The following is a 25,869-nucleotide window of genomic DNA, read 5'->3' as shown; positions in this document are numbered from 1 at the left end:
GGTCTGGGAGGATCCCACATGCCGCGGAGCGGCTGGGCCTGTGAGCCATGGCCGCTGAGCCTGCGCGTCTGGAGCCTGTGCTCCACAGCGGCAGAGGCCACAGCAGTGAGAGGCCCACATATTGCAAAAAAAAAGAAAAAAAAAAGAGAGAGAAATCTTCAGAAAATGTATATTTAGATGCTTACTTTAAAAATCACTTTACATCCATGCTTTTCCATTCCTATATAGGACACTTAGATGTGAGACCTTTAGTTCATTTGCTAAAATAACTCATAAAGAGTCTAATTTTTAGAATATACATGCTACTCAGTTTTTTAAAGGACAAGAAGAAAAACAATTGATAAGCTGAATATTACAAAGAGCACAGTAAATAAAAGAAGTAAAGTCTAAAATAATCATAGTCAAAGTTGATCAGATCTCAGCTTGAACTAACTTTAGACTAACTTTAGCAACTGTTTCTAGTTGCTAAACTGAATGCAATGACCATGCTAACTTCTCTCCTCAATTCCCTCCAAAATCTGGGTCAAACAAAACAAATGAATAAGTAGCTAAAGACACTTATTTTCATATATACTTGAAGTATTTTATTTCTTTAAAGTTAAACTGGACAATAAATTCTTGTATTTTCACGTTTTGGAGTTTTTTAAAAATAAAGTACTAACATAGCTGTTCAATAGGAAAAGAGATTATTGTTTTTACAAGTAGATTTAAAACCAAGGCAAGGAAACTTGTAAAGAGACAGAAAGCTTGGACCAATTCCTATCGATAAAGCAAATACTACTTCATGTATAATCGTCACCTCAGATGGTAGGAAGAAAAGAAACGTGAAACCAACCAGTATACCTGAGACCACAGGCCATACTTCATTTCAAAAGCTTATGAGAATGTGCCAGAACCATTTGACAAGATACCTGAATAAATGAAGCGCAGAATGTCCGATAAACAAGAACAGAAGAGGGCATCTTTAACAATGACTCGTAAGGGTGGGTTGCCTGGAGACTCCTGGCTAGCACCTGGAAACGCAGGATCTCTGTTTATAGCAAAGAGATCCTGGGTAGTTCGGATGATACTGGAATCCTGAATGTCAGCAGGACTCTTCACATTGAAAAGCAGCATGAAAACATGGCTGACGGCACAGAGAACGATCTTGTGAGCCTCAGCCACTTCCTTTAAATCTGGGTTGTAAAATACCACGTCCACGCACTGGCAGCAGAACAGCAAGTTATTTAGGTCAGCATTATAATGTGATGCTTCAGCCTTCAAGACAGGCATTTTTTCTGTTTCAAAGAAGAAAAAAAATAATAAATTATTCTTTAGGTCTATGGGCCCCCATCATTTCCGGTTTATTTTAAACACAACAAAACAATATTTTTTAGTATTATTAGGTTGAATTATATGAAGTTGCCAATATTTGGCCATTTTTGACCTATAAAACAGCACTTTCTGTATAGCTCAATCTAATTATGAACACATATAAACTAACTATCCAGGGATTAAAACAGACACACAGAAATACTGTATTTACTCTGTGTAGTGCAAATGAAAAATGTACTAATGCCATAAAGAGCATTTCTCACTATGTGTGTCCCAAAATAAAATTTTTCTCCAAATACTGAATTTTAGTATGTTGGTTGCCATCATCCTTTACTTTCACCTGATGAAAAAACTCAAAGAAATTACTGAATAAATTCTGAAGAACCCAACCTCACATCTGAAGTTGTTTTCTTTCTGGGACTAGAAATGGAGGTGGAGGGATAAATTGTTAAAACTGCAGCCGTTCAAAGCTAGGGCTCAGAGTCTTAGACTCTACTGTTTGAAACCATCGTGAACATTTTATTCTGATGCTAAATATTTTTTTTTCCTCCTAGTAAAACACTATACTTCCTGAGAACACGCTCCTTCCCCTCAGCACACCTCAGGGAGATTGCTGTTAGGCTCCCTGAGTTCCAAGAGGGGATGTTACCTTCCATTTCCTAGCGTGATTGCTAACAAAATTAGATTAGCCTCCATCAATGCAGGACCTCCACACAGAGGACCACACTCTAGGCCCTCATCATAGGTCCTAATTGTGAACTCTCTGCAACAGCTGCGCTGAGGACAGTGTGATCTGTGAAGGGTTGCTTGAAGGTTATGCAACCATCTAAACAAGTGCAATTCAAACTTCTTCAGGAATAAAAATTCTTTATTCTAAAGCAAAACTCCTGTCTACAAAATGGACAACAACAAGGTAGGTTGGGAGGCAGACTCTTTCTGCATTGTACCCTACCCAGCCTCCTCTCCACTGCCAGAGGCACCTTACAGACCCTTAAAGTCTGAGAACAGTTTGAAAACCATGTGCCCCAGAGCCCAGGATCTGTCCTTAGAACAAGTCAGCACCAGAACAAATGTGTACTCAGACTGGGTTATGTTCAGTGTGAACCCAGACTGGACCCTGGGTTACAATCAGTGCAATTCCACATCTCTCCCATTGGAAGGGGTACAAGAGACAGCCTTGTGGAAGCTGAGGCTGTACTGCTGACAGGACACTCCTGAAGGCCCTGCCCACGATCCCACCTAGCATTCCCAAATGAAGACCCACAGGAGAAACTCCTTTTAGTGCTAAATGACATGAAATGCTTTGCTTTCTCTGAGGAACTGGTATGTTTTCTCTTCTTGATTAATAAGAACTAAGAAATTATCTGTCAGTATTATTTACTTGGCTATTCCCCACTCCTCTTCTCATCCAGAAGGTACTTAAGGCTCCAGTGTTTGCTACATAACAGACCACGTGGCCCCTTTCACTGTGCACACCACAAAGTGCAAAGTCAATTTAACGGTCTATGTATTCACATTTTTTAAAACTTGGAATTGACTTCCTGTACAAATCTATACTTTCCTGGTTTGTTAACTTACATTCATTCATTCAACAAATATTTATCAAGTACCTTTTAAAAATAATATCCATAATTAATTGACCTGAATAGAGTACTAGTCTACCATTGCTATCACAAAATTATGCAATAAATTCTGATAACAGGGCTTCCCTGGTGGCGCAGTGGTTGAGAGCCCACCTGCCGATGCAGGGGATTCGGGTTCGAGCCCCGGCCTGGGAGGATCCCACATGCCGCAGAGCGGCTGGGCCCGTGAGCCATGGCCGCTCAGCCTGCGCCGTCCGGCGCCAGTGCTCCGCAGCGGGAGAGGCCACAGCAGTGAGAGGCCCGCGTACCACAAGAAAAAAAAAAAAATTCTGCTAACAGTTGATGTAATTTTATTTATTTTTAACTATTGTCTTCTAACCTTGTATTATGAACATTTTCAAACACACAAAAAAGTTGAAAGAATGATACAATGAGCACACATATATCTTGCCCTTAAATTCTATAATTATTAATATTTTGTCATTTTTGGCTTTATCTCTAGATTTTCTCTCTCCCTCTCTCACTCACGAACCATTTAAAAGTAAGTTGTAATCATCAGGATAGTTCAGTTCTAAATACTTTCACATTTATCTCCTAAAAATAAGGACATTCTTCTATTAACCACAATACTATTATCGTACATAAGAAAATTAACAGTAATTCCATAATATCATCTAATTTCCTGTCCATATTGAAATTTTACCCAACTGTCCCAAGAACATCTTTTAGATGTTTTTATTGAACCAGGATCCACTCAAGTTTCATGCATTACATTTGGTTATTTCTCATTAGACTGTAATCTAGAACAGCTCTCTACCACACACACTATTTTTAAGAATACATAGGCTCAAGTTTTCAAGACAACAGTCCTCAAAATGTGGTCCAGGTACCACCTGCTTCTGAATCATCTGGGAAGCTTATTTAAAAATCAGATTCAGGCTCCATACCAGATTTACTGAATCAAAATGCCAAACGAGTCCCGAACACACTCAAAATTGAGAACAACTGCTATGACTTCTGAAATGATCTACAATAAATATCAACTGAATGTCTAGACATTGGCTAATAAATGCACCTGGTTGTTCAAGCTGAGGTGGTCTAATTCCGTGAAACGAGTTGCTCATTTTCCTTTTCTTCATTTTTTCACTTGTCTTCTGATTTAAAGCTTGAATCATAAAATACTCCAACTAAAACATGAATCAAATTTTAATTAAAGCTCCAACGAAATGATGTATCTGACATGATTATTTGTACCCCAAACCACATCTGCCGTGTTTTTAATGCCAGTACATGTATGCTTTAGCAGACACTTTTAAACAATTTGTTTTATTAAAAAAAGACAAAAATCTTTCAAGTATAACAGATTGTGCCTTGTCTAAACATAAATAAACTATCAATCAAGCAGGAACTGTATTTTCTCTTGAATAATCAAGAAAGCCAAGCAGTACAACTGTGTGACTGCCAATAACCATCTTGTGGGCAACCACAGCAACTAATACTAGAGAAATTCAAGGCAAGAACAGATCTGGCTCTACGCTACATACACCCATATCAACTAGGAAAGTTCACACGCACTCTACTTTTTTTCCTGAGTAAGTTACTTTGAAATACATCATTTATTTTATAAATTAAATATCTTAACCACATGCACTTACATAGCTCTAGGCGTACGAGGCCTGGGGCAAAAGTACAAATGGAGGTCCACATACCACATACCTAAATATTTAAGCATTGTAAATCAAGAAAATAAACTGTTATGTAAAATATATTCTATCCTCCTGCTTTGACCAGTATGTCATCATTAAAGCCTGGAAAGCCAGGCTCAGATTTAAATTCTTAGAGTCCTCGGAGTTTCATGCAGCATAGGGAGAGCTGGCCCCTAACTCCTGGGACCGAAAACCACCCCTCCTCTTCTCTCCCCCTCCTCCAACACACACCTGCTCACCTGAGGAGGCTGGTGCATACAGGTGGACATCCACACCTATACAACCAAGCTCCATCCACTGTCCCCTCCCCAACTCCTCATATGCAGTCACCCCTCAGCCACCACTCAGGACTAGGGGTGCAAACACCAGCCATGCAGTCCACCTTCAAGAGGACAGACCCAGGAAAGAGGCTTGTACAGACCTGGGAAATAGATTCAGAGCCAGCTGGTCAGAGAATTCTGGGGTCCCGGGTTTGGGAGCATGGTTACAGCACTGTTCCACAGAACTCTCTGCTTTGTTTTGATGGAAATGTCCTATAACATTGGTGCTAATCATCGGAACAGTAGCCACTAGCTACATGTAGCTATAGAGTACCTGAAATGTAGATAGTTCACCTGAGGAACTGAATTATTTTTTAACTAATTTAAATATAAACAGCCACGTGTGGCTAGTGGCTACCACATGGATGATACAGGTCAGGAAGGGAGCTACTAGCTGTAGTGGGCACATCCCCATGGCTCCATCAACTCGTGCCCTATGGGAAGGGGTGCAACCCCCTCCCCCTGGAGGACCAGATAAGGCTTTCTAGAGCTCCACGGCACATGCCACCCTTGCCCAGGTCTGAGGGTAACACTGCACAGCTCTTCCTCCCCGACTCTTAAACACAAGATAGTAAAATGCTCCTTTCACTCTGACATTATCACTCCATCCATATTCCTGCAAACACCATTGTTTCTTACACTCAAGATCCCAGCTGTAGTTTACTATTCAAGAGTCTAAAACGAGACCTTTCTCATCTTATTTTCATATTCTCATTAAGTCTTGAGTTAGCGAAAAAAGAAACCGCCAAGTTTTTCTCCTGACTTCGACCACATCTTCAATTCTCATCATGCCTCCAACACTAGGTGTCAGGAACAAAGAGAAACAATGAGAGAAAAGAAGAGAAAGTGGGAGTTGGGAAATGCAAAGAGCGATCCTGAGAAGTTCAGGGTCAGGAACCTGGAAAGGGGAACCAGGAGACCAAAGGCCCCCAAGAGCTCCATCTTCTCCAACAAATGAAACCAGACTATCTTCCCCGACACACCCACAACTCCCTAGGAATTTCAGGGAAATGTAAAATTCTTAGAACTAGGATTTTTTTAAGCCACTACAATATAATCAGCTTGACAGAAAAATTATATTTCACCCCTCTTTACCTTTCTACCCACTGCTCATCACTAAACAAATAAGACAGAAGATTCTCACAGTCATTGATAACATCAATTGTGAGTGTATCTTCCTTAATGCTGTATTATTGTTTCTTTACATTACTGAATGAATAATAGCCATTTATATTTGACAGAAATCAGAACTATTATATTGGGTTCTTATTTTATCTTTGGTTCTTATTTGGAGTTGAGTAACTCTAGAACAAATGAAATTTCTCTGGTCATCTGTAGAAACCTCAACATTTTGACATGAATATATACAATGAATAGCCTGGCATACTGGATAAAGTACTTGATGAAGAGCTAGGGAACTGATGGGGAATCCAAAGTGCTCCCGTTTAATGTGGGGTTTACTTTGGTTTAAGTCTCTTGTCAATGTTTACTAGATTTGTCTGTTGAAAGGAGTCACTCCTTAGAGGGTTGGAAAGAGAGTTCCAAAGTCAGTAGTGCTTAAATGATACAACTCCACAGGTATTCTCCAAGGGCCACGCAGTCCTAGTGTCGTAGGGTAGGCGCTGTGGGCTAAGGTGGGCCTCAAAATGCCTGCAGGACCCAATGGATGCCTCTGCAACACAGCAACAGACGCTGGCTCCCCACTACCTGTCTAACAAGAAGCCATTTGTACACGTAGTTCCTCTGGATATTTTTTGAGCTACAGCAAAATCAGGAGTATATGAAACCTTGCCGAAGCACACATAGTGAAGAAAAATCATTCTTCTCAAGTAGCAGACAGAAATGAAGGAGAACTTTCAGGCCCTGCTGGTTCAGGTCGCCAGGCTCATCAAGCTGTGTAAAGATTACTACATCTTTTCACTAAAAGTGACAAAATGTCAGTTGCTAAACAGACATCACGGGTTTGTGTAAAGTGTCATCAAATGGAAAATTCAAATTATCATGTTAGACAACAGAAAATGTTTCATTTGGAGAGAGAAGCAAACTTAGAGAGCTTTACTCTGACAAAACCTTTTTTGTATTTGCTCCCATTTTATTTCACAAGGTTAAACACTAATCCTGCTTTTAAAACTAAAGTTCTAATTGATGCTATGGAAAACAGCTAAAGAGCCAACCTGACAAATGACTCTAATTTATGTGACTGGAATTTCCACTTACCACTCCTCCAAAATATTTTCCTATGTAGAAGTCATCAAGGCTGTGTAGTTCCAGATAGGTGGCTCCTAGTTCTTTAGCAAGTTGGATCCCTTCCGTCGTACTGACACAGCTCCCTCTGTCTGAGGTACACAGTGGGCATGTGCAAGGTAACTCTTCTGAGAAAATGAATATGAGGAACAAAGACTTTTGAAATTAAACATGAAAAGATGTACCTAGACAACCTGGACATTAAACAGCAAATTAAGAGCTCATGCCAGAATCACACTTCAGGGCCATTTAATATACCCACTATTCACTAGACTCTGAATGAGAAGTGTCAGTGATAACAGCAAGGTCCCTAAAATAAACAAGCTTTAAATGCAAGAAGAATGAATAGGACCTTAGAAAACAGAAGAATTTTTAAATAGGTGAATGAATATTACCAAGGCTATTATAGTAATTAGACCAATCAGACGGTAATGCCAGGTCTGCTTCCTTTTATACAACCTTGACATCCGGAATATCAATACAAAATCAACAACCTGACTGCCCACAGAAACCATGGATTGGAGCTTTTTTTTTTTTTTGTAATAAACTTTAAATTTATTCACTAAGTTTGAATAGATCTTATACTTTTATTTTAATAGAATCCTCAACTTGACCTCAACCTCTAAGGCTGCAAAATTGCCAGTCTTTGTAAATTGCATATGAAGTACATTCTTATTCATCCACACATTTCAATTATTGAACTCTAAAGTATTCGACTGCAGAGATCAAATCCAGTCACTTTTTATCTTCTGCTTCAAAATTAAAAAATTAAAAACTGAAGGAATAAAAAGTAATTACTCAAAATGTGAACTGTCCCAAGAGTCATGGCTGTACCACGTACAGATCTATGGCTGGGAAGGTTGTACATCAACCCATCTCTAAGGACACACCTTCATAACGCTGAAAATGTATGTTCAACTCCATATCCGTCAGCCAGCTTTGTTTTGTTTCATGCTACATTATCAGATATGTCATTGGTCAAAAGGCAGCCAAGTTAAAAGGGGGTAAATCCGTTTCTAAAAGAGCATTTTGTTGTAGGCTGGCTTCCCTGAGAAGCAGACTCTGAGATGGAGACTGATGTGCTGGAGGTTTACTCGGGGGTAATCTTGAGAACGTCTCTTCTCAAGGGTGTAGGAAGCAGGTCTGGGCAGAGGAAGAATTTGAACTGCAATGCTGTTGCAACAGAGACCTGAGCCATTTGACAGGGGCCTCTGGAGCTTTGATGGCTCTTTAGAGTGGTTCTCCATACAAAGCTGGGCCTTTGTATCCCTACATCAGCCAGTAATTAAAGGAGGGCTGCCCTGTGGAGGGAGCAAAGCCTTGGGCAAGCGGCTTCTATCAGCACAGGGATAATGCCTGGAAAGGGACTCAGCTGTTCACCATCAGCGGCCTAAAGACCAGGTAACTGAGGGAGTAAGTACAGTGGTCCTGAAAGGGCATTTAGGCTACTCCCCACCACAGCATACACAACAAATGTCCTACCAATGAACTGCATAGAGATGGAGCAAATGTATGTACACATGGCGTGCACGCTAAGGATATTCAGTGCACGTGCATACTATACATGTAACATGCACGTGTGCACATACACATACGACTTAGATAATTTAGCTTCACTGAAAGCATTTTGAGCTCAGAAACCATGTATTCACATCCTCATTTTGCAGAGGAGGAGGCTGAAGCTCAGAGAGGTTAACTGACTTGTCCAACTCTCCTTGTGTGTTAGAGATGGAGAAACAATACAACTGTTACTTGCTCTACCTGATAAGGAGCCATCAAAAGATAAGATAAAAATTTAGTTTGAGTAAAAAATTATTAATTCCAAAGATGTGGTGATTTAAAAATGAAGCCTTGGTTTCTCTAAATTATACAACAAATCCTAATCTGAGTTCTTGCATTTACTTTTTCTAAGATCATTTTTGGTTCGGAACAAATAAAGTTACCAACACAATTTAGCCTATCTTGAAAAATAACACATTGGTATTTCACATTCTTTACAAAGCCTTCATAAACAGCGCCTTTGATTTTCTGAAGACAGAGATCTTCTTATGACTACAAAGCTCTCCTTATGCTGATGGAATGGGGTGGGTAGGCAGATCATCTTATTAAACTTTATTTCTGGACAAAAATAAAGTCAGCAGTGTGTTGAGTGAAAAATTAAGAGAGCATAATGTAAAATAATGGCTAGGAAATAAACTTGGTTTCAGGGAAAATCCCGCTAGTGTCAGGTTTAACCCAGCTGAGCGAGGTTTTCCATTGTGGGTAGCAACAAGCATCTTACCAACCTAGAAAGTGCCTCCTTATATCCAATCATTATGTCTCCTCTATGTCACAGAAGACTTTTTTTTTTGTTGTTCACTTGCACCCAAAAGGAAAAATGCCTAGTCATTACATATTAGGTAGGAGAATCAATAAAACATTATGGATTAAATAAACCTACATTTAGCATTTCATCAGGAACAATGAGAAGACCCAATATAATCTTAAATTGTGGTGCCTTCTTCAGGACTCGCTCCTATGAGCCTACCTCAGAGTCCTGGAACTTCAGAATCAGTGTTATTCTTCTAGTTAACACTGTAGTCTTTTATTTTTTTTTCTTATATATTATCTTTCAAGGTGTTATCACAAAATGTCTATTATTTTTAAAAGCAAACACAATGTAACTCTTGAATTAAAATGAATGGCATCTCTTTCAAAGCAATGGACTTGAGAACATATAGGGTGATTCTTACAATCTTGCCAGTGCTTGAGATTCTTAGAAATCCTTTGAGGAATTCCAGCCTTGCAATGTACTAGGCATTGTCAGAGTTCCAAAAAGAAAAGATAGGATGCCCGCTTTCAGGAACTTAAGGCTATGAATACACCTTTGTCAAGTCTGGAGAAAAATTTCTACTCTAAAGATAGATTCAATATTTAGTAAAGCCAAAAATTTATTCAGAGCCAAGTATTATGAAGACACACACACAGTCAAGCTTGTCAAAACATGTATAACAAAGGAAAGAGATGAGACTGATTGTGTTTGCTGAAGTTGTTCTTAAAGGAGCTGGAGAGAGGAGTTACCAGAACACCTAGCACAGTTCCACAGACTGCAAGGGATTGGAGGAGGGAGGAGCAATACGTGTCCTTGAGTTGAAGAGACAGATTTAGCTTTGTAATCACATCTTACAAGGTCAATTAATTTCATCCTGTTAGTGAAAATGATCTTTTCACTTCTGTATATCATTCATAAAGCCATTCATTCACTCACTGAACAAACTGAGCACCTACCACACCTCAAATAGCAGGGATATAAAGATACACAGATAAATGAAACTCATGGTCAACTGAGCCAAGACAGATACGACTGCAGATAATTATAAGTACTGGGGCTTGCTTGGTGGTGCAGTGGTTAAGAATCTGCCTGCCAATGCAGGGGACACGGGTTCGAGCCCTGGTCCGGGAAGATCCTACAAGCCGCGGAGCAACTAAGCCCGTGCGCCACAACTACTAAAGCCCACGCACCTAGAGCCTGAGCTCCGCAACAAGAGAAGGCACCGAATGCAAAGTCCGAGCACCACAACGAAGAGTAGCCCTCGCTCGCCACAACTAGAGCCCATGTGAAGCAACGAAGACCCAACGCAGCCAAAAAAAAAAAAAAAACTAAAATAAAGGTGTACAAAATCACCATAGGAACAGAGGAGAAGAAATTAACTCTGCCTGGGGGATTGTGAAAGGCTTCACAGAAGAGGCAATGATTTAAAGGGTAAGGATGAATTCGCTATGCAGATATGACAGGGGTTGTGCTGAGGGCCAGTCCACTCAGAGCATGACACAGTATAGCACATGCTGAGGCCTGAAGGTGAGAAAAAAGGGAAGACATCGCTTCCACTTTCAAGAGAGCAAGCTAAGCCCACACTGCAATCTCCTCTCCCTGCCAAATCACAGAAATCATGAAATAATGAGGGGGAGGGGGAAGAGGTGGGAAGGAGAAAGGAAGGAAGGAAGCAAGGGATGGGGGAGGGAGAAAGAGAGAGGAGGAAGGGAGGTGTGCACATGCAGCAACATTCAAACATTAGGAGAGACTCTCGTCAGCCCAGAAACTAGGAACACCTGAGGGGCTGCAGGCAGTACGCACAGGATGACCAAAGAGGGATGCTGAGGCTTGGAGGACAGGTGGGACCTCATGCACTGCAGCAACATGTAAGTGCTCATTGCCTCATGAAGGGGGTCGAGGAGGAGACCAAGGGCAAATGAGGGGAGGTTAGCTGGAGGACCCCAGCAGAAGTAGAGAGGCCCATGGGTCCTAGAGCAGCCCAAGCCTAAGATGAGCCTGGAACATCTGTGCCAGAAAGCAAGGAAGGACTCAAATTAATTGGAGACAGTATGAAGAGGCTCCCTCTAGGCAAATTTGGGGTAACTGGAGTATCAGAAAGAATAATGAGAAGAATAGATTATAAAATACTGAATTTAAAAAACAAACCCGTGGGGGCTTCCCTGGTGGTGCAGTGGTTGAGAGTCCGCCTGCCGATGCAGGGGACACAGGTTCGTGCCCCGGTCCGGGAAGATCCCACATGCCGTGGAGCGGCTGGGCCCGTGAGCCATGGCCGCTGAGCCTGCACGTCCGGAGCCTGTGCTCCGCAATGGGAGAGGCCACAACAGTGAGAGGCCCGCATACCGCAAAAAAAAAAAAAAAAAAAAAAAAAAAAAAAAAACCATGAATCATAGTGACTCAAAGAAAGATGTGGGAGCAGAGAAAAGGGAAAGCCCTATTTACAGAAGAATGCCAACTAATAAGTGTAGAAGGAATGATAAGAAATCACTATTTTGTAACCACAGCTATCACAACTGAAGGAATCATGCAAAATAATGGGCTTGGATTCTTTAAAAATGTCATGAAAGATACCCCACCCCCCAAAAAAAGGCTGGGTGATTGGGAACTGTTCTGAATTAAAAGAGACCAGGGAGACTTGACAACTAAATGCAATGCATAGTTCTTAATTTCATCCTGGATTAAAAGAACAAAAAACAATAAAACCAGCTTTGGAATACGTGGAAAAATGTGAATATGGGTTATATTTTAAATAATAGTATAACAGGTAATAGTATATTTCTTGAGTGATGATTGCATTACGGTTAATAGGAAAATGGCTCTGTTCTTAGATGAGACATGCTTAATTAATCAGGATTGAAGAAATCCCATAATGTTTACAATATACTCTTAAATGGTTCAAACAAAACAAAGTGTGTGTGTGTGTGTGTGTGTGTGTGTGTGTGTTTGTATTTGTAATTTCTGGAGTTCACTGTCCTATTCTTATCAAGTTTCTTGGATTTGAAATTTTGCAAATAAAAGTTAGAAAAAAAAAAAGAAGAAAGTTTCTCAAGATTTTAAAGAATTGAGTACCATGATCTGACATATTCTAGAATGATTATTCTGAGAGGATTCATTTCAGAAAGAAGCCAAGCAGGAAAAGGAGGCCAGAGGCTGATTTACCAGGAAGCCTAAGTTTCAAGGCCCTTCCTTGTGGGCTGTTTCCAAGCCTTGGGAGAAACCTAGACATTAGATCCTTTCACATGACGTATGCTTTTGTAAAATCTGCAAAATAAGATATTCTGACTATGTCTGGTTAAGACATAAGTCTCTCTCCAGTCCAGCTCACTTCACCTTGCATCAGGCAGCTCTGGAGTAGCCACGGACATTTTTAGGATCCTGCTAAGGGGAATTTAAATTTAGGTTTAGCGAGATATTATTTGTGGTTTGTAGTCACTTCCTTGTAAGTGTTTGCGAGCTGTCTTGGTACATGAATGGCCTTCAGGAATGCTTCTTCCACCCACTGTGCAGACTAATTTGGCGTCACGACACAAAGAGGCAGAGCTGAAAAACAAACACAACAAAAACCGAAGTGCCCAGCATCACAAAGATGTGGAGAGTGAAGAAATACCCTGGAAGAAAAACTATCATTCTCTTCTCCCTATAGAAAATCTCAAAAAGTGGTTATCATGTGAAGAAATGCAAAGACTGTGAGCGCAAAAAACATAAGAAAAGTTAAAGAAGTGTCAGGTTTTTTTTGTTCTTTTAATTATTTTATTTATTTATTTTTGGCTGCATTGGGTCTTAGTTGCTGCGTGTGGGCTTTCTCTAGTTGTGGCAAGCGGGGGCTACTCTTCATTGCGGTGCACGGGCTTCTCATTGCCGTGGCTTCTCTTGTTGCAGAGCACGGGCTCTAGGTGCGCAGGCTTCAGTAGTTGTGGTTTGTGGCCTCAGTAGCTGTGGCTCATGGGCTCTAGAGCGCAGGCTCAGTAGTTGTGGCCCACGGGCTTAGTTGCTCCATGGTATGTGGGATCTTCCCAGACCAGGGCTCAAATCCGTGTCCCCTGCATTGGCAGGTGTATGCTTAACACTGTGCCACCAGGGAGGCCCAGGTTTTTAAACAATAGAAACTTTTTTTAATGTCTGTGGTATTTGACAGCTTTTTCGGAGTTGTAATTTCTTGTGGTTTCTTTTCACATTCTAAATAAATATTCATTTGTATACATATATGTATCTGTAATTTTGTAGTTTTTTTTCTTACAAAGGACCTCTAAAATTGCGTAAGTTTCAGATCCTGCAAATCTGGAACTGCCTCTTTAGACCAAAATGAAGGTCATTATGAGAGATAATTAAATGACTAGGAACTGAAATCCAGTGAAGATGATGAGAAAGCAATGAATTATTTTTGAATTTTTGAATTTTATTTATTTTTTATACAGCAGGCTCTTATTAGTTATCTATTTTATACATATTACTGTTTATATGTCTAGGGGTATGATTCTTGGTTTGGATCCAAGAAAGCAATGAATTTGAGGTTAATTTAAAATATAAAATCAAAAGAGCATCTTAGTCAGCTGGATATGGGGAACAGGAACGGAAGTTGGGTTGGATGATTCTAGTTTGGGTGAATGGATAGGTTTGGCATCATTCACCAAGACAGGGAACTCAGCAGAAAGAGGAAGATGTCTGTGGAGACATGGGTCAGGAGAGAGACTGGAGCCAGAAAAACAGTCTGGGTAATCACCAGTGTCTATACAGGGGAAGCTAGGGCAACAGATTAGCAGGTCCATGGTCACAGTAAATAGCAAGAGGTGAAGCTGAAGGATGGGACCCTGGGCAACAACTACTGGATGTATTGATTTGGTATATGTGTGTAAGGGAGGATGAGGGTGCCAGGAAAGAAGAAAGAGAATTAGAACAAACAGGAAAGAAAGAGTAGCTTTATTAAGTGGAGGGAGAGGTGTATTTGAATAATTTCAAAGAGAGGATTGTTATTAAAACGTAAATTAAATTTGGCAATAGGCATATAACTGGCAGCCCTGAGTGAAAACCAACCCAGTGTAATTGTGAAAGTCAGTCAGACTGTAGTGGACTGAAGAATGAATGGGAAGTCAAGAAGTGCACTCAGGAAGTGTGGATGACTTGTTCAAGAATCATGACCAGCAATAAAAAGAAAGTTAGGGAAGTAGAGGGGACATACGGTCAAAGAAGGGTCAGGCCTGCTTTATTCATATCTACTAATACTAGACACATACCTACCACATGACCCAACAATCCTACTCCTAGGAAACTACCTAAGCATCACTAAAAGGAGAATACAGAAATAAATCATGGGGGACTTCCCTGGTGGCACAGTGATTAAGAATCTGCCTGCCAATGCAGGGGACACGGGTTCGAGCCCTGGTCCGGAAATATCCCACATGCCATGGAGCAACTAAGCCCACGCACCACAACTACTGAGCCTGTGCTCTAGAGCTCACGAGCCACAAACTACTGAAGCCCTCATGTCACAACTACTGAAGCCCATGCACCTAGAGCCTGTGCTCCACAACAAGAGAAGCCACCGTAATGAGAAGCCCACACACCGCAATGAAGAGTGGCCCCCACTCTCCACAACTAGAGAAAGCCCACGCACAGCAACAAAGACCCAATGCAGCCAAAAATAAAAATAAATAAATAAATAAAAGGAAAGAAAGAAAGAAAGAAATCATGGCGTATTCATACAATGGAATAATACACAGCAATAAAAAGAATGTATTACAGATAAGTTCAGCATGGATGAATCTCAAAAGTATCACGCTAACTGAAATTAGGCCAACACAAGACACTACATACTATATAATTCCATCCGTATGAAGGTCAAGAATAGATAAAACTAATCTATGTTGTCAGAATCTAATCTATGAAGTCAGAATAGCAATTATCTCTGCAGAGGGGTGTTATCAACTGGGAAGAGGCATGAGAAGCTTCTGGAGTGAGGCAAATGTTCTAGATCTTGAGATATGTGATGGTTGCATAGCTGTATATATGTGCAAAAATGCATTAAACTGTGCTCTAAAATTAGTGAAGTCTAATGTCCTTTATTTTGCTATACTTCAATAAAAATGAAAAAATGAGTAAAAATGACATTTTAAGACACATTTACTGAGGAAATAACCACTAAGAACTATAAAATACCACCAATTCAAAGTGGATTCTGAGTTGACCCTGAGATATCTGCCAACAGTATGCACAGAAGCAACTACTGAAATTGACTGAACCAAATTAACCCATCAGCTACGGAGTCAACAATCCTCTCTCTTAGGTGGTGTTGTCAGTGTATTCAGCTCACTCATTGCTACCTACCTAAAAATGCTGCTCCCAATCCCACATCCTTATGGGAACAATCTGTCCTTCCCAACTGAATAGTCCCTTAGATTGTCAAAAAGAGTTTTCCAGGGCTCAGGGTCAGCCTAATACCTCTCCTATATCAAAAAGAACACAATTACTGACTTCCTTCACTTCTACAGAACAGCAGTTTAAAAGACAAACTTGTACCCATCAGAATCACAGCAGTAGTTTGTGATACTTTCCTTTGATGTCCCATTATCATATCCAATGATGAAGAGATAACAGATGGCATTTAAACCCAGTCATTTTGCTTTCAAAAAAAAAAAACTGTACTAATCATTAATAAGCTTAATGCTATTCAAAATTAATATGGTACCTGCACTCTCATATAAAAGAAAAATTAAATACTTACCATTTTGTCTTGTACCAACAGCAGCAATGATTACTGGAACTGAATTTAATGCTCTTTTTATCACTGGAATATAATTATCCTTCACTTCGTGAAATGAAAACTTGTCATTTACGTTGTATTTGATCACAATGATGTCAGCACCTCCAATTAGATTTCGAGAGGTGTACCAATCACTGTCAAAAATGTCCTAAACCAAAATGTAAAGAGCAATCTTTAGTCTGCTTATCTTCAAATCCATCATGAAATAAACTGTAACATATTAGATTAACTTCTTTACTATATTTTAATTTTTGGAATTCATTTTTAAAATTTATTTTTAAAAAAGTAACTACGTAAAATTTAAAACGTTTGAAGTCTATCAAGTCTTTAAATTTTTTAATTTATTCATTTAGCCTGGACAACTATGTAGTGATAAAATAGAATCTAGAGAATTCCTGAGACTCTGATGGAATAAGCAACCTCTTTAAACACCTGTACTTAAAAATGAACACTTTGTTTTAAAATTATGCCACAAAACATTAGCCAGACTCATCAAGAAAAAATGGGAGAAGACTCAAATCAATACAATTAGAAATGAAAAAGTAACAACTGACACTGCAGAAAAACAAAGGATCATGAAAGATTACTACAAGCAGCTATATGCCAATAAAATGGACACCCTGTAAGAAACGGACAGGGGCTTCCCTGTTGGCGCAGTGGTTGAGAGTTCGCCTGCCGATGCAGGGGACTGGGAGGATCTCACATGCCGTGGAGCGGCTGGGCCCATAAGCCATGGCCACTGAGCCTGCGCGTCCGGAGCCTATGCTCCGCAACGGGAGAGGCCACAACAGTGAGAGGCCCACATATTGAAAAAACAAAAAAAAAAGAAATGGACAAATTCTTAGAAAAGCACAACCTTCCAAGACTGAACCAAGAAGAAATAGAAAATATAAACAGGTCAATCACAAGCACTGAAATTGAGACTGTGATTAAAAATCTTCCAACAAACAAAAGCCCAGGACCAGATGGCTTCACAGGTGAATTCTATCAAACATTTAGAGAAGAGCTATCACCTATCCTTCTCAAACTCTTCCAAAATATAGCAGAGGGAGGAACACTCCCAAACTCATTCTATGAGGCCACCATCACCCTGATACCAAAACCAGACAAAGATGTCACAAAAAAAGAAAACTACAGGCCAATATCACTGATAAACATACATACAAAAATACTAGCAAACAGAATCCAACAGCACATTAAAAGGATCATACACCATGATCAAGTGGGGTTTTTATCCCAGGAATGCAAGGATTATTCAATATATGCAAATCAATCAATGTGATAAACCATATTAACAAATTAAAGGATAAAAACCATATGATCATCTCAATAGATGCAGAAAAAGCTTTCAACAAAATTCAACACCATTTATGATAAAAACCCTCCAGAAAGTAGGCATAGAGGGAACTTACCTCAACATAATACAGGCCATATGTGACAAATCCACAGCCAACATTGTTCTCAGAGGTGAAAAACTGAAACCATTTCCTCTAAGATCAGGAACAAGACAAGGTTGTCCACTCTCACCACTATTATTCAACACAGTTTTGGAAGTTTTAGCCACAGCAATCAGAGAAGAAAATAAATAAAAGGAATCCATATTGGAAAAGAAGAAGGAAAGCTGTCACTGTCTGCAGATGACATGATACTATATGTAAAGAATCCCAAAGACGCTACCAGAGAACTATTAGAGCTAATCAATGAATTTTGTAAAGTAGCAGGACACAAAACTAATGCACAGAATTCTCTTGCATTCCTATACACTAAGGATGAAAAATCTGAAAGAGAAATTAAGGAAACACTCCCATTTACCACTGCAACAAAAAGAATAAAATACCTAGGAATAAACCTACCTAAGGAGACAAAAGACCTGTATGCAGAAAATTATAAGACACTGATGAAGGAAATTAAAGATGATACAAACAGATCAAGAGATATACCATGTTCTTGGATTGGAAGAATCAACAGTGTGAAAATGACTATACTACCCAAAGCAATCTACAGATTCAATGCAATCCCTATCAAACTACCAAAGGCATTTTTCACAGAACTAGAACAAAAAATTACACAATTGTATGGAAACACAAAAGACCCCAAATAGCCAAAGCAATCTTGAGAAAGAAAACTGGAGCTGGAGGAATCAGGCTCCCGGGCTTCAGACTATGCTACAAAGCTACAGTAATCAAGACAGTGTGGTACTGGCATAAAAACAGAAATATAGATCAATGGAACAGGATAGAAAGCCCAGAGATAAACCCACACACATATGGTCACCTTATCTTTGATAAAGGAGGCAAGAATATACAATGGAGAAAAGACAGCCTCTTCAATTAGTGGTGCTGGAAAAACTGGACAGCTACGTGTAAAAGAATGAAATTAGAACACTCCCTAACATCATACACAAAAATAAACTTAAAATGGATTAAAGACCTAAATGTAAGGTCAGACACTATAAAACTCTTAGAGGAAAACATAGGCAGAACATTTTATGACATAAATCACAACCAGATCCTTTTTGACCCACCTCCTAGAGAAATGGAAATAAAAACAAAAATAAACAAATGGGACCTAATGAAACTTAAAAGCTTTTGCACAGTAAAGAAAAACATAAACAAGATGAAAAGACAACCCTCAGAATGGGAGAAAATATTTGCAAATGAAGCAACTGACAAAGGATAAAAAATTCTCCAAAATTTACAAGCAGCTCATGCAGCTCAATATCAAAAAAACAAACAACCCAATCCAAAAATGGGTAGAAGACCTAAATAGACATTTCTCCAAAGAAGATATACAGATTGCCAACAAACACATGAAAGAATGCTCAACATCACTAATCATTAGAGAAATGCAAATCAAAAATACAATGAGGTATCACCTCGCACCAGTCAGAATGGCCATTGTCAAAAACTCTACAAACAGTAAATGCTGGAGAGGGTGTGAAGAAAAGGGAACCCTCTTGCACTGTTGGTGGAAATGTAAATTGATACAGCCATTATGGAGAACAGTATGAAGGTTCCTTAAAAAACTAAAAATAGAACTACAATATGACCCAGCAATCCCACTACTGGGCATTTTTTTACTGAGAAAACCATAATTTAAAAAGAGTCATGTATCACAATGTTCACTGCAGAGCTATTTACAACAGCCAGGACGTGGAAGCAACCTAAGTGTTCATGGACAGATGAATGAATAAAGATGTGGCACAGATATACAATGGAATATTACTCAGCCATAAAAGGAAACGAAATTGAGCTATCTGTAATGAGGTGGATGGACCTAGAGTCTGTCATACAGAGTGAAGTAAGTCAGAAAGAGAAAAACAAGTACTGTATGCTAACACATATATATGGAATCTAAAAAAAAAAAGAAGAACTTAGGGGCAGGACAAAAATAAAGACACAGATGTAGAGAATGGACTTGACATGGGGAGGGGGATGGGTAAGCTGGGACGAAGTGAGAGAGTGGCATGGACTTATATATACCACCAAATGTAAAACAGATAGCTAATGGGAAGCAGCCCCATAGCACAGGGAGATCAGCTCGGTGCTTTGTGACCACCTAGAGGGGTGGGATAGGGAGGGCAGGAGGGAGACGCAAGAGGGAGGAGATATGGGGATATATGTGTATGTATAGCTGATTCACTTTGTTATAAAGCAGAAACTAACACACCATTGTTAAGCAATTATACTCCAATAAAGACATTTAAAAAAAATAACAATCCACTAGGACTAAGTACAAAAAATCAGAATGCTAGATTTATGCACATGAAGTAAAACATAAATAAAATACCATATACAATAAAATAAAATAAAATTATGCCATAGCTTTAACACCTAATAGTTTCAAAAATTAACACTATGCATTAGATGCAAGAGCATCAGTGTGAGTAAGGAAGCTTCAGAGGATTTTCTGTGACCCAGTTAGATAATGCAGGATTGTTCAGTCATTTAGATTGTATTGATAATACCCTGTGAATTCTGTGGAGTTCCATATATTTTATCCATATCTCAAAATTCATATATATTTTTCAACTTTATCCATTCTTTGGACAGTACTGCATATATGTAGTGTGCATGTGAGGGGAACAAGGGGCGCGGAGGGGTATGCCTCCACAAAAAGATAGTGTGTATTATAAGATGATGTTAACATGGTAAGGAGTATATGTGCAATTCATGTATTTTGTTCATATCAATTAAAAATTCAGGATAAACCTTTCCAATTTTGAAATGTTTACTTTTGGACTACAGCTAATAATATTCATATTTAGAATTAGGGCCAAAAGTAATTTATTACGGACGCTACTCCTTAAAACTTTGCACCTTGGTATTTTAAAAATAATTTTTCAAAGTTACTGTGTGAATAGTGGTAAAAGAAAAATATCGTTATGTACCTTAATACCATTGCTAAATATGCACAAGTGGCTTCCTTCTCACATTCTGGTTAACTATTAATCATTATTTGTCCTTTCATGTGGCCTTTGGTATGTATTCCTAGGATGTAATAAAGCTAGATTAAGAAAATAGACAGCTAGATATGGCTAACAAGTCCAAAACTGTTGGGCTATGAAAGTCTGCACTTTGAAATATGAGTCCAAACCAGGGTTTGAATCAATCAGTTGTGACAGAGCTTTTATCCTGTTAGAAAATTCTGGAGAAGTGTCACAGCAATGCCCTTTTGCAGAGAGCTTCTTCTCACCAGTACACCGCCATGCCCCAGCAAAGCCTCTCCCAATTCCCTACACCCTCACAACCTGCCCGTTTCCTACAAGTATATTCTGCATAACAAGAATTGCAGAATTTTTAGATAGGAATACTTTACTGAGAGTGGGATGGACAGAGCCTTTTTAGAGGAAGATTTAAAAACCAAAAAAAAAAACAAAAAACAAAAAAACGCAAACTATGGGGATATAAACAGCAAAGGCAAAATTCTTGAACTTAGTGGAGGATGTAAGAGGAGGGAGAAGTGAATTGGGACACAGATCAAGAAAATGTGAAAGCTTCCCAGCAGAGCTCTATGCTAATTTCCAAATCCCAAACCACAAAACCCATTCAGTTCCAGCTGTATCTGTTACAGTATTCAAGCTCAAAGTATATACGTACAAAAGGGTATATAAATACAATAAAGAAAGAGGACAAAGTTAGATGAATGGGATGAACAAACTCAACTTAAGTGGGACCAATATCAAGCAGCCATTTAACTCTGAGAGAACAAATCAAAAGTAACTGCTCTCTGCATTCCAAATAGTTCAAAATTCCAGAGTTACTGGAGACGTGTAGAAAGAAAAAGGAGACATTTAAGGGAAAATGTCACGAGGAAATGGGTTTTGGCTTCATTAACTCTGTGGTACTGAGGATATAAATCTATAAATAATTTTATTTTTAATACAAATCAGAGCTTCAAACCCTGCCCAAGAAAAGTGTGCATATATTATCTCATTGCTTTTTATGGAATATTTTTGGTAAACAGGAAAAGATCTAGAAATGAAATAATAATATAACAAAAAAGGGTGGGTTTCAGAGACATACTAAACAATAAGCTACATGTAATGAATTTGAAGCACATTTATTTAAAAAGTGCCAAGTATACATGGCAAAGATCCAGAGTGAGGCTGCGGATATACAGAAGAAAACTAGGGAAGAGAAGCACAACTATCTCACTCTAACTCCAAGAAAACAATGCTACATTTCTTCTCAAACTGTCTCAAAGAGAAAATGCTCCACTGGTTTCTAGAAATATGAAGGAAATCAAATTCTCCCACCCCTTGTAAATCAGTTCCAGGATTTCCTCTAGGCAGTTATGCAACACGAGGCTTGGAGCCACATTTGAGGAATGGAACTCATCTGTTGAAAAATAATCTTAATTTTTACAGCAAAACAACAATTTTATTCTACTTGGTTGTGAGGCTGCAATACAGCATCTACTAAGTACTAACACGGCTGCCTCTATGTACTTTATTTGTGTGGAGATCTTGAATGATGTGTGGGAAAACTTTACTTTTGCTTCATTTAAGCAATACACGGATATACTAAAGTTGTGATAAACACTTTATTATTACCGTAGCTACCGCTTATTGATTACTTACTACATGCCCGTCTAGATGTTAAGAACTTTACACATACTAACTCATTTATTCTTCAGCACAGCTCTGGGAGGCAGGGATTATTATGTTTATTTTACACACAGAGTAAATAAAGCTAGGAGAGGATGAGTGACTTTACCCAGGAACACAGCCACTAACTCGCAAGGTGAGGATCTGAAATCAGGTCCTTTTGATATCAAAACCTGTGCTCTATCTGCTCTGCTATGTTTCATATTCTGATTCAGTACATGGCAAATACCAGCTGATGAATACAATCAACTTTCATATCTCTGACGGGCTTTTACTTACCACCAAGAGAAGAAAAGCACCTCATAAAGAGTAGCTCTACAAATGTATTCTACTATGTCTGAAGACCACTATAACCCAGAAAACTGTGCCTGGTTACAAACTCAATGTCTTAAAAAAGGCCAGAGTCTAACCAAACAAAAGGTGATTAACATAATAAAACATAACAATAAACTTAAGACCAAAAAAATCCAGACTGTGAAGGCTTATTTCAATCGATTTGGAAGATTTCATTTACTACAATCCATGGGATCACAAGTGTTTGCTTTTGCTAAACTAACAACATAAAAAGGAAAGAGTTCACTGCTCAAAGAAAAAGCAGGAAAGGTTAACCTAACATCCTAATTCAGCTTATTTTATTTTCCTTACATTTATTTACTCTATTCACTCAACATTTGTTCAACTGAGTGTAGAACCAATTAGTTTTTAGACTGTAAGATTTTTCACAATGAAATGACCAAAGTAAAAGAAGGGTTTCATTTGCTTGCATGGACTCCAGCCAGTAAGTTCTCTACCAATGCTTCCATGATCAGCATCAGCACTGTCATAATTAGGAATTTAATAGCATCCCTGTTATTGAAAAAGCCCATTTTTCATTTATTTTAGCCTATTAAATTTACTTTAGCTGAAAATTTATTTGGGCAAGTGATCTTTTCTTTCAGTAATATGGAAATTTGCATAAGAAATGTTTTTATGTACATTTCTTTGGAAAGGTGTATTAGTTCCCTATAGTCCCTAATTCGGTTTTCTTAAAGTGCAGTTTAAATGTAAATCTCACATAATGATATCTGTATTTTTTTAGACATTAAACTTTCTTCTGTTATAAAATATAATACTTAGCTGCAACATAAGTTTTATACTAGTAAAGAATCAGAAACTTTCGAGTAAGATTACATGAAAACATTCAAAACATGATGCTATTGTGTACTGAAAACATTTATACATGTCAGAGAGTAGATTTCTTCTTTTATCACTCAAGAATTAGACTAGCATTTATCAACTTCATTACGATTTCTTTTAATTATAGCAAATTTTAAAGCTTTTTCAAGTCCCAAAACAGTATTAGCAATATTTCTGATTTACAGGTCACTAAAAAGAAATGGCTAAATATATCAAGAATATCTGCATTATTAAAATTAAAAACACTAATTAAATTTTTTCAAAGGTGGATAGTGCTATAAAAGAATCGTTTAAAATTAATTCTCAGTCCCTGTCTTTCCCGCCCCCTTTCCAGGGGTCCTATTTCTGAGCCGCCCCAGTGAAATGTATTTTTGCTGTGTTGAGCTTTCAGAGATCTTTATTTTTAGAACACTAATATTTTATATCACCCACAGGGTAGGCATGAAAAAACATTGCTGTCTGCTGGTGAAACTTAGTGACCTCGTCCCTTGGGGTTGGGACATTCAGTCATCTGTCTACCAAGGGACAACCCAGAGTCGTGAAGTGTACGCGTTAAGTGCTTCACATTCCCACTGGGGCTTTTTCCCTTCTAAGAGTGTTCTCTGACTAGGCTGGCCCCTGCCCAATGAAACGAAGGACCAAAGATTTTCCCCAAAATGTTTTAAAAACTCTCCCCAGGTGACCCAGACGTCCACATTCATGAAAGGGGAAAAAGGGGGAGGAGAAAAAGAAAAGAGAGAAAGAAAGAAAAGGAAAGCTCCATCAGCCTCTGCACAGAGCAGCTGCGGGCCCTTACCCAGACGGGACAGTCGTGGACCACTAGCTTGACATTCCCAAACGCGCTGGCCTGATACTCGGTGAACACGGGACGCGCGACCGTACTGGTCGCGTTCAGCAACAAGCTGCTTTCGTCCCCTGAGATCAGCGGGCTTCTCCCCAGGTAAGTGCGGATGAGCCCCGACGGCCGATTGTCCTGGTGAAACGCGTCCCCCTCGTTCCCCAGCGCCACGATGTGAATGGACCTACACGGCAGAGACGGGGGCGAGAGGGAGAAAAGGCGCGTGGTCAGCGCGAGGCTCCCTTTCATCCCAACAGGAAGTGCGGGGGGCAGCGCGCGGCGGGGGTGGGCACGAGCCCCTCGCCCAGGGGCGCACGGCACGCGCTGGGGTAGAGACAATGGCAGGACCGCGACGCGTACATACATGATCTCAAATCCAAGGGCAGGGCGGCGACTCGGAGAAAAGCGGCTCCTCACGGCTTCTAGGAGCCCGTCCGCGGCGTATCCACCCGCAATCAACTCATGCCGGGCCGCGTCCCCCCTAGCGCACCTCCCCCGCTGCGCGGCCGACGCAGAGCGGGCCCGCGCGAGCCAGCGAGCGAGCGAGCCACGGGGGCCGAGGGCGTGCGAGTCTGGCCGTGTGCGCGCGGCCAGCCAGTCAGGAAGTGCCAGGGAACATCCCGGCCGGCTGCGCCGCTCCCGCCTCCCCGGCGGCCGCCGAGCGTTGCCGGACGCCGTAACCCCGCTCCGCCGCGCTCCCTCGGCCGGTCAGTAGTCGCCTCCTCCGGCTGCTGCTGCTGCTGCTGCCGCCGCCGCTCCTCCTCCTTCTGGCCCAGAGCGGGTAGGAGAAAAGCCGGGCCTCCGCCCCCTTGGCGGGCCGGGCGGGCCGGGCGGGCGGGCGGGAGCAGCACGTGCCGGCCTTGGGGGTCGGGAGGACGAGGGGGCCGCGCTCCTCGCTGAGGCCCCGAAGCCCGGGCGGCGGCGGCCGGGTACAAAAGAGCGGCCCGCGCGCGGGGCGCCGCGGAATATAAATTAATAAATACGACGCCCCAGCCCGAGAGCTCCCGATCGCCAATCCGCCTGCAGCAAGTTTGTTCAACTCGACAGGCTGTAACCAGAGCCGGGGAAAGGGGAGGGTGGGTCGGTGAGGCCCCTGCTCCCTAAAGACTGGAAAAAAAAAGAGGTGAGGGAAGCCAGCTTCCCTGGGAGTCCAGCTCGCTGGCCGCTCCAGCAGCCCCAATTTTTTTTTTTTTTTTTCCCCTCTTGGCCTTGACCAAAAAGTGTTTTAGCAAGTCTGCCGCTTTGTCATTTGTCAACATGTAGTACAGCTGTTTTCTAGAATCATACTTGTGAGGAAAAAAATAAAGGCAACATTCATCCTGGTGCAGAAAGGGTTCTTTGTTCACGCAGCAACTAATTCGCTAATATCGCTTCAGAAGGATTATTTACTACTTCAAGCTATATTCGGCATCTTTTACCAAAAACTTAAGGGTTTTTTGCTTTTTTTTTTAAGTGTTGAGGTTCTTATTATGATAGTTTTAGAAACCAGTTACGAGTGAGGTGTTTGTGTT

The 25,869-nt window shown here is 40.3% G+C and overlaps 2 protein-coding genes across 3 annotated transcripts in view; one reads left to right on the top strand and one right to left on the bottom strand.

The window, feature by feature from the left end:
* RHOBTB3 (Rho related BTB domain containing 3) overlaps positions 1 to 24,891 on the bottom strand; it is a 55,931-nt gene extending 31,040 nt beyond the window's left edge. Inside the window, exons 1-6 of one of the 2 annotated variants that reach the window (XM_082649803.1) lie at positions 24,723 to 24,891; positions 24,317 to 24,542; positions 16,197 to 16,383; positions 7,141 to 7,295; positions 3,973 to 4,084; positions 912 to 1,277 (exon numbers count right to left, since the gene is read on the bottom strand). In XM_082649803.1, the coding sequence (XP_082505929.1) occupies positions 912 to 1,277; positions 3,973 to 4,084; positions 7,141 to 7,295; positions 16,197 to 16,383; positions 24,317 to 24,542; positions 24,723 to 24,724 (1,048 nt within the window). In that variant the 5' untranslated portion in view covers positions 24,725 to 24,891. The remainder of the gene's footprint in view (positions 1 to 911; positions 1,278 to 3,972; positions 4,085 to 7,140; positions 7,296 to 16,196; positions 16,384 to 24,316; positions 24,543 to 24,722) is intronic. The other variant, XM_082649804.1, reaches the window with a different exon arrangement.
* A 184-nt stretch (positions 24,892 to 25,075) lies between these two features.
* The window catches only part of SPATA9 (spermatogenesis associated 9), a 73,999-nt gene continuing 73,205 nt past the window's right edge, over positions 25,076 to 25,869 (top strand). The window contains 1 exon segment of the mRNA XM_082649810.1: positions 25,076 to 25,139. The gene's annotated coding sequence lies outside the window, so the exon portion shown is untranslated.

Source organism: Grampus griseus (genome assembly GCF_964374135.1).
Source record: "Grampus griseus genome assembly, chromosome: 3".
Taxonomy (NCBI): Eukaryota; Metazoa; Chordata; class Mammalia; order Artiodactyla; family Delphinidae; genus Grampus; species Grampus griseus.
The sequence above is the reverse complement of the archived record's forward strand: the minus strand, read 5'-3'. Positions and strand labels throughout refer to the sequence as shown.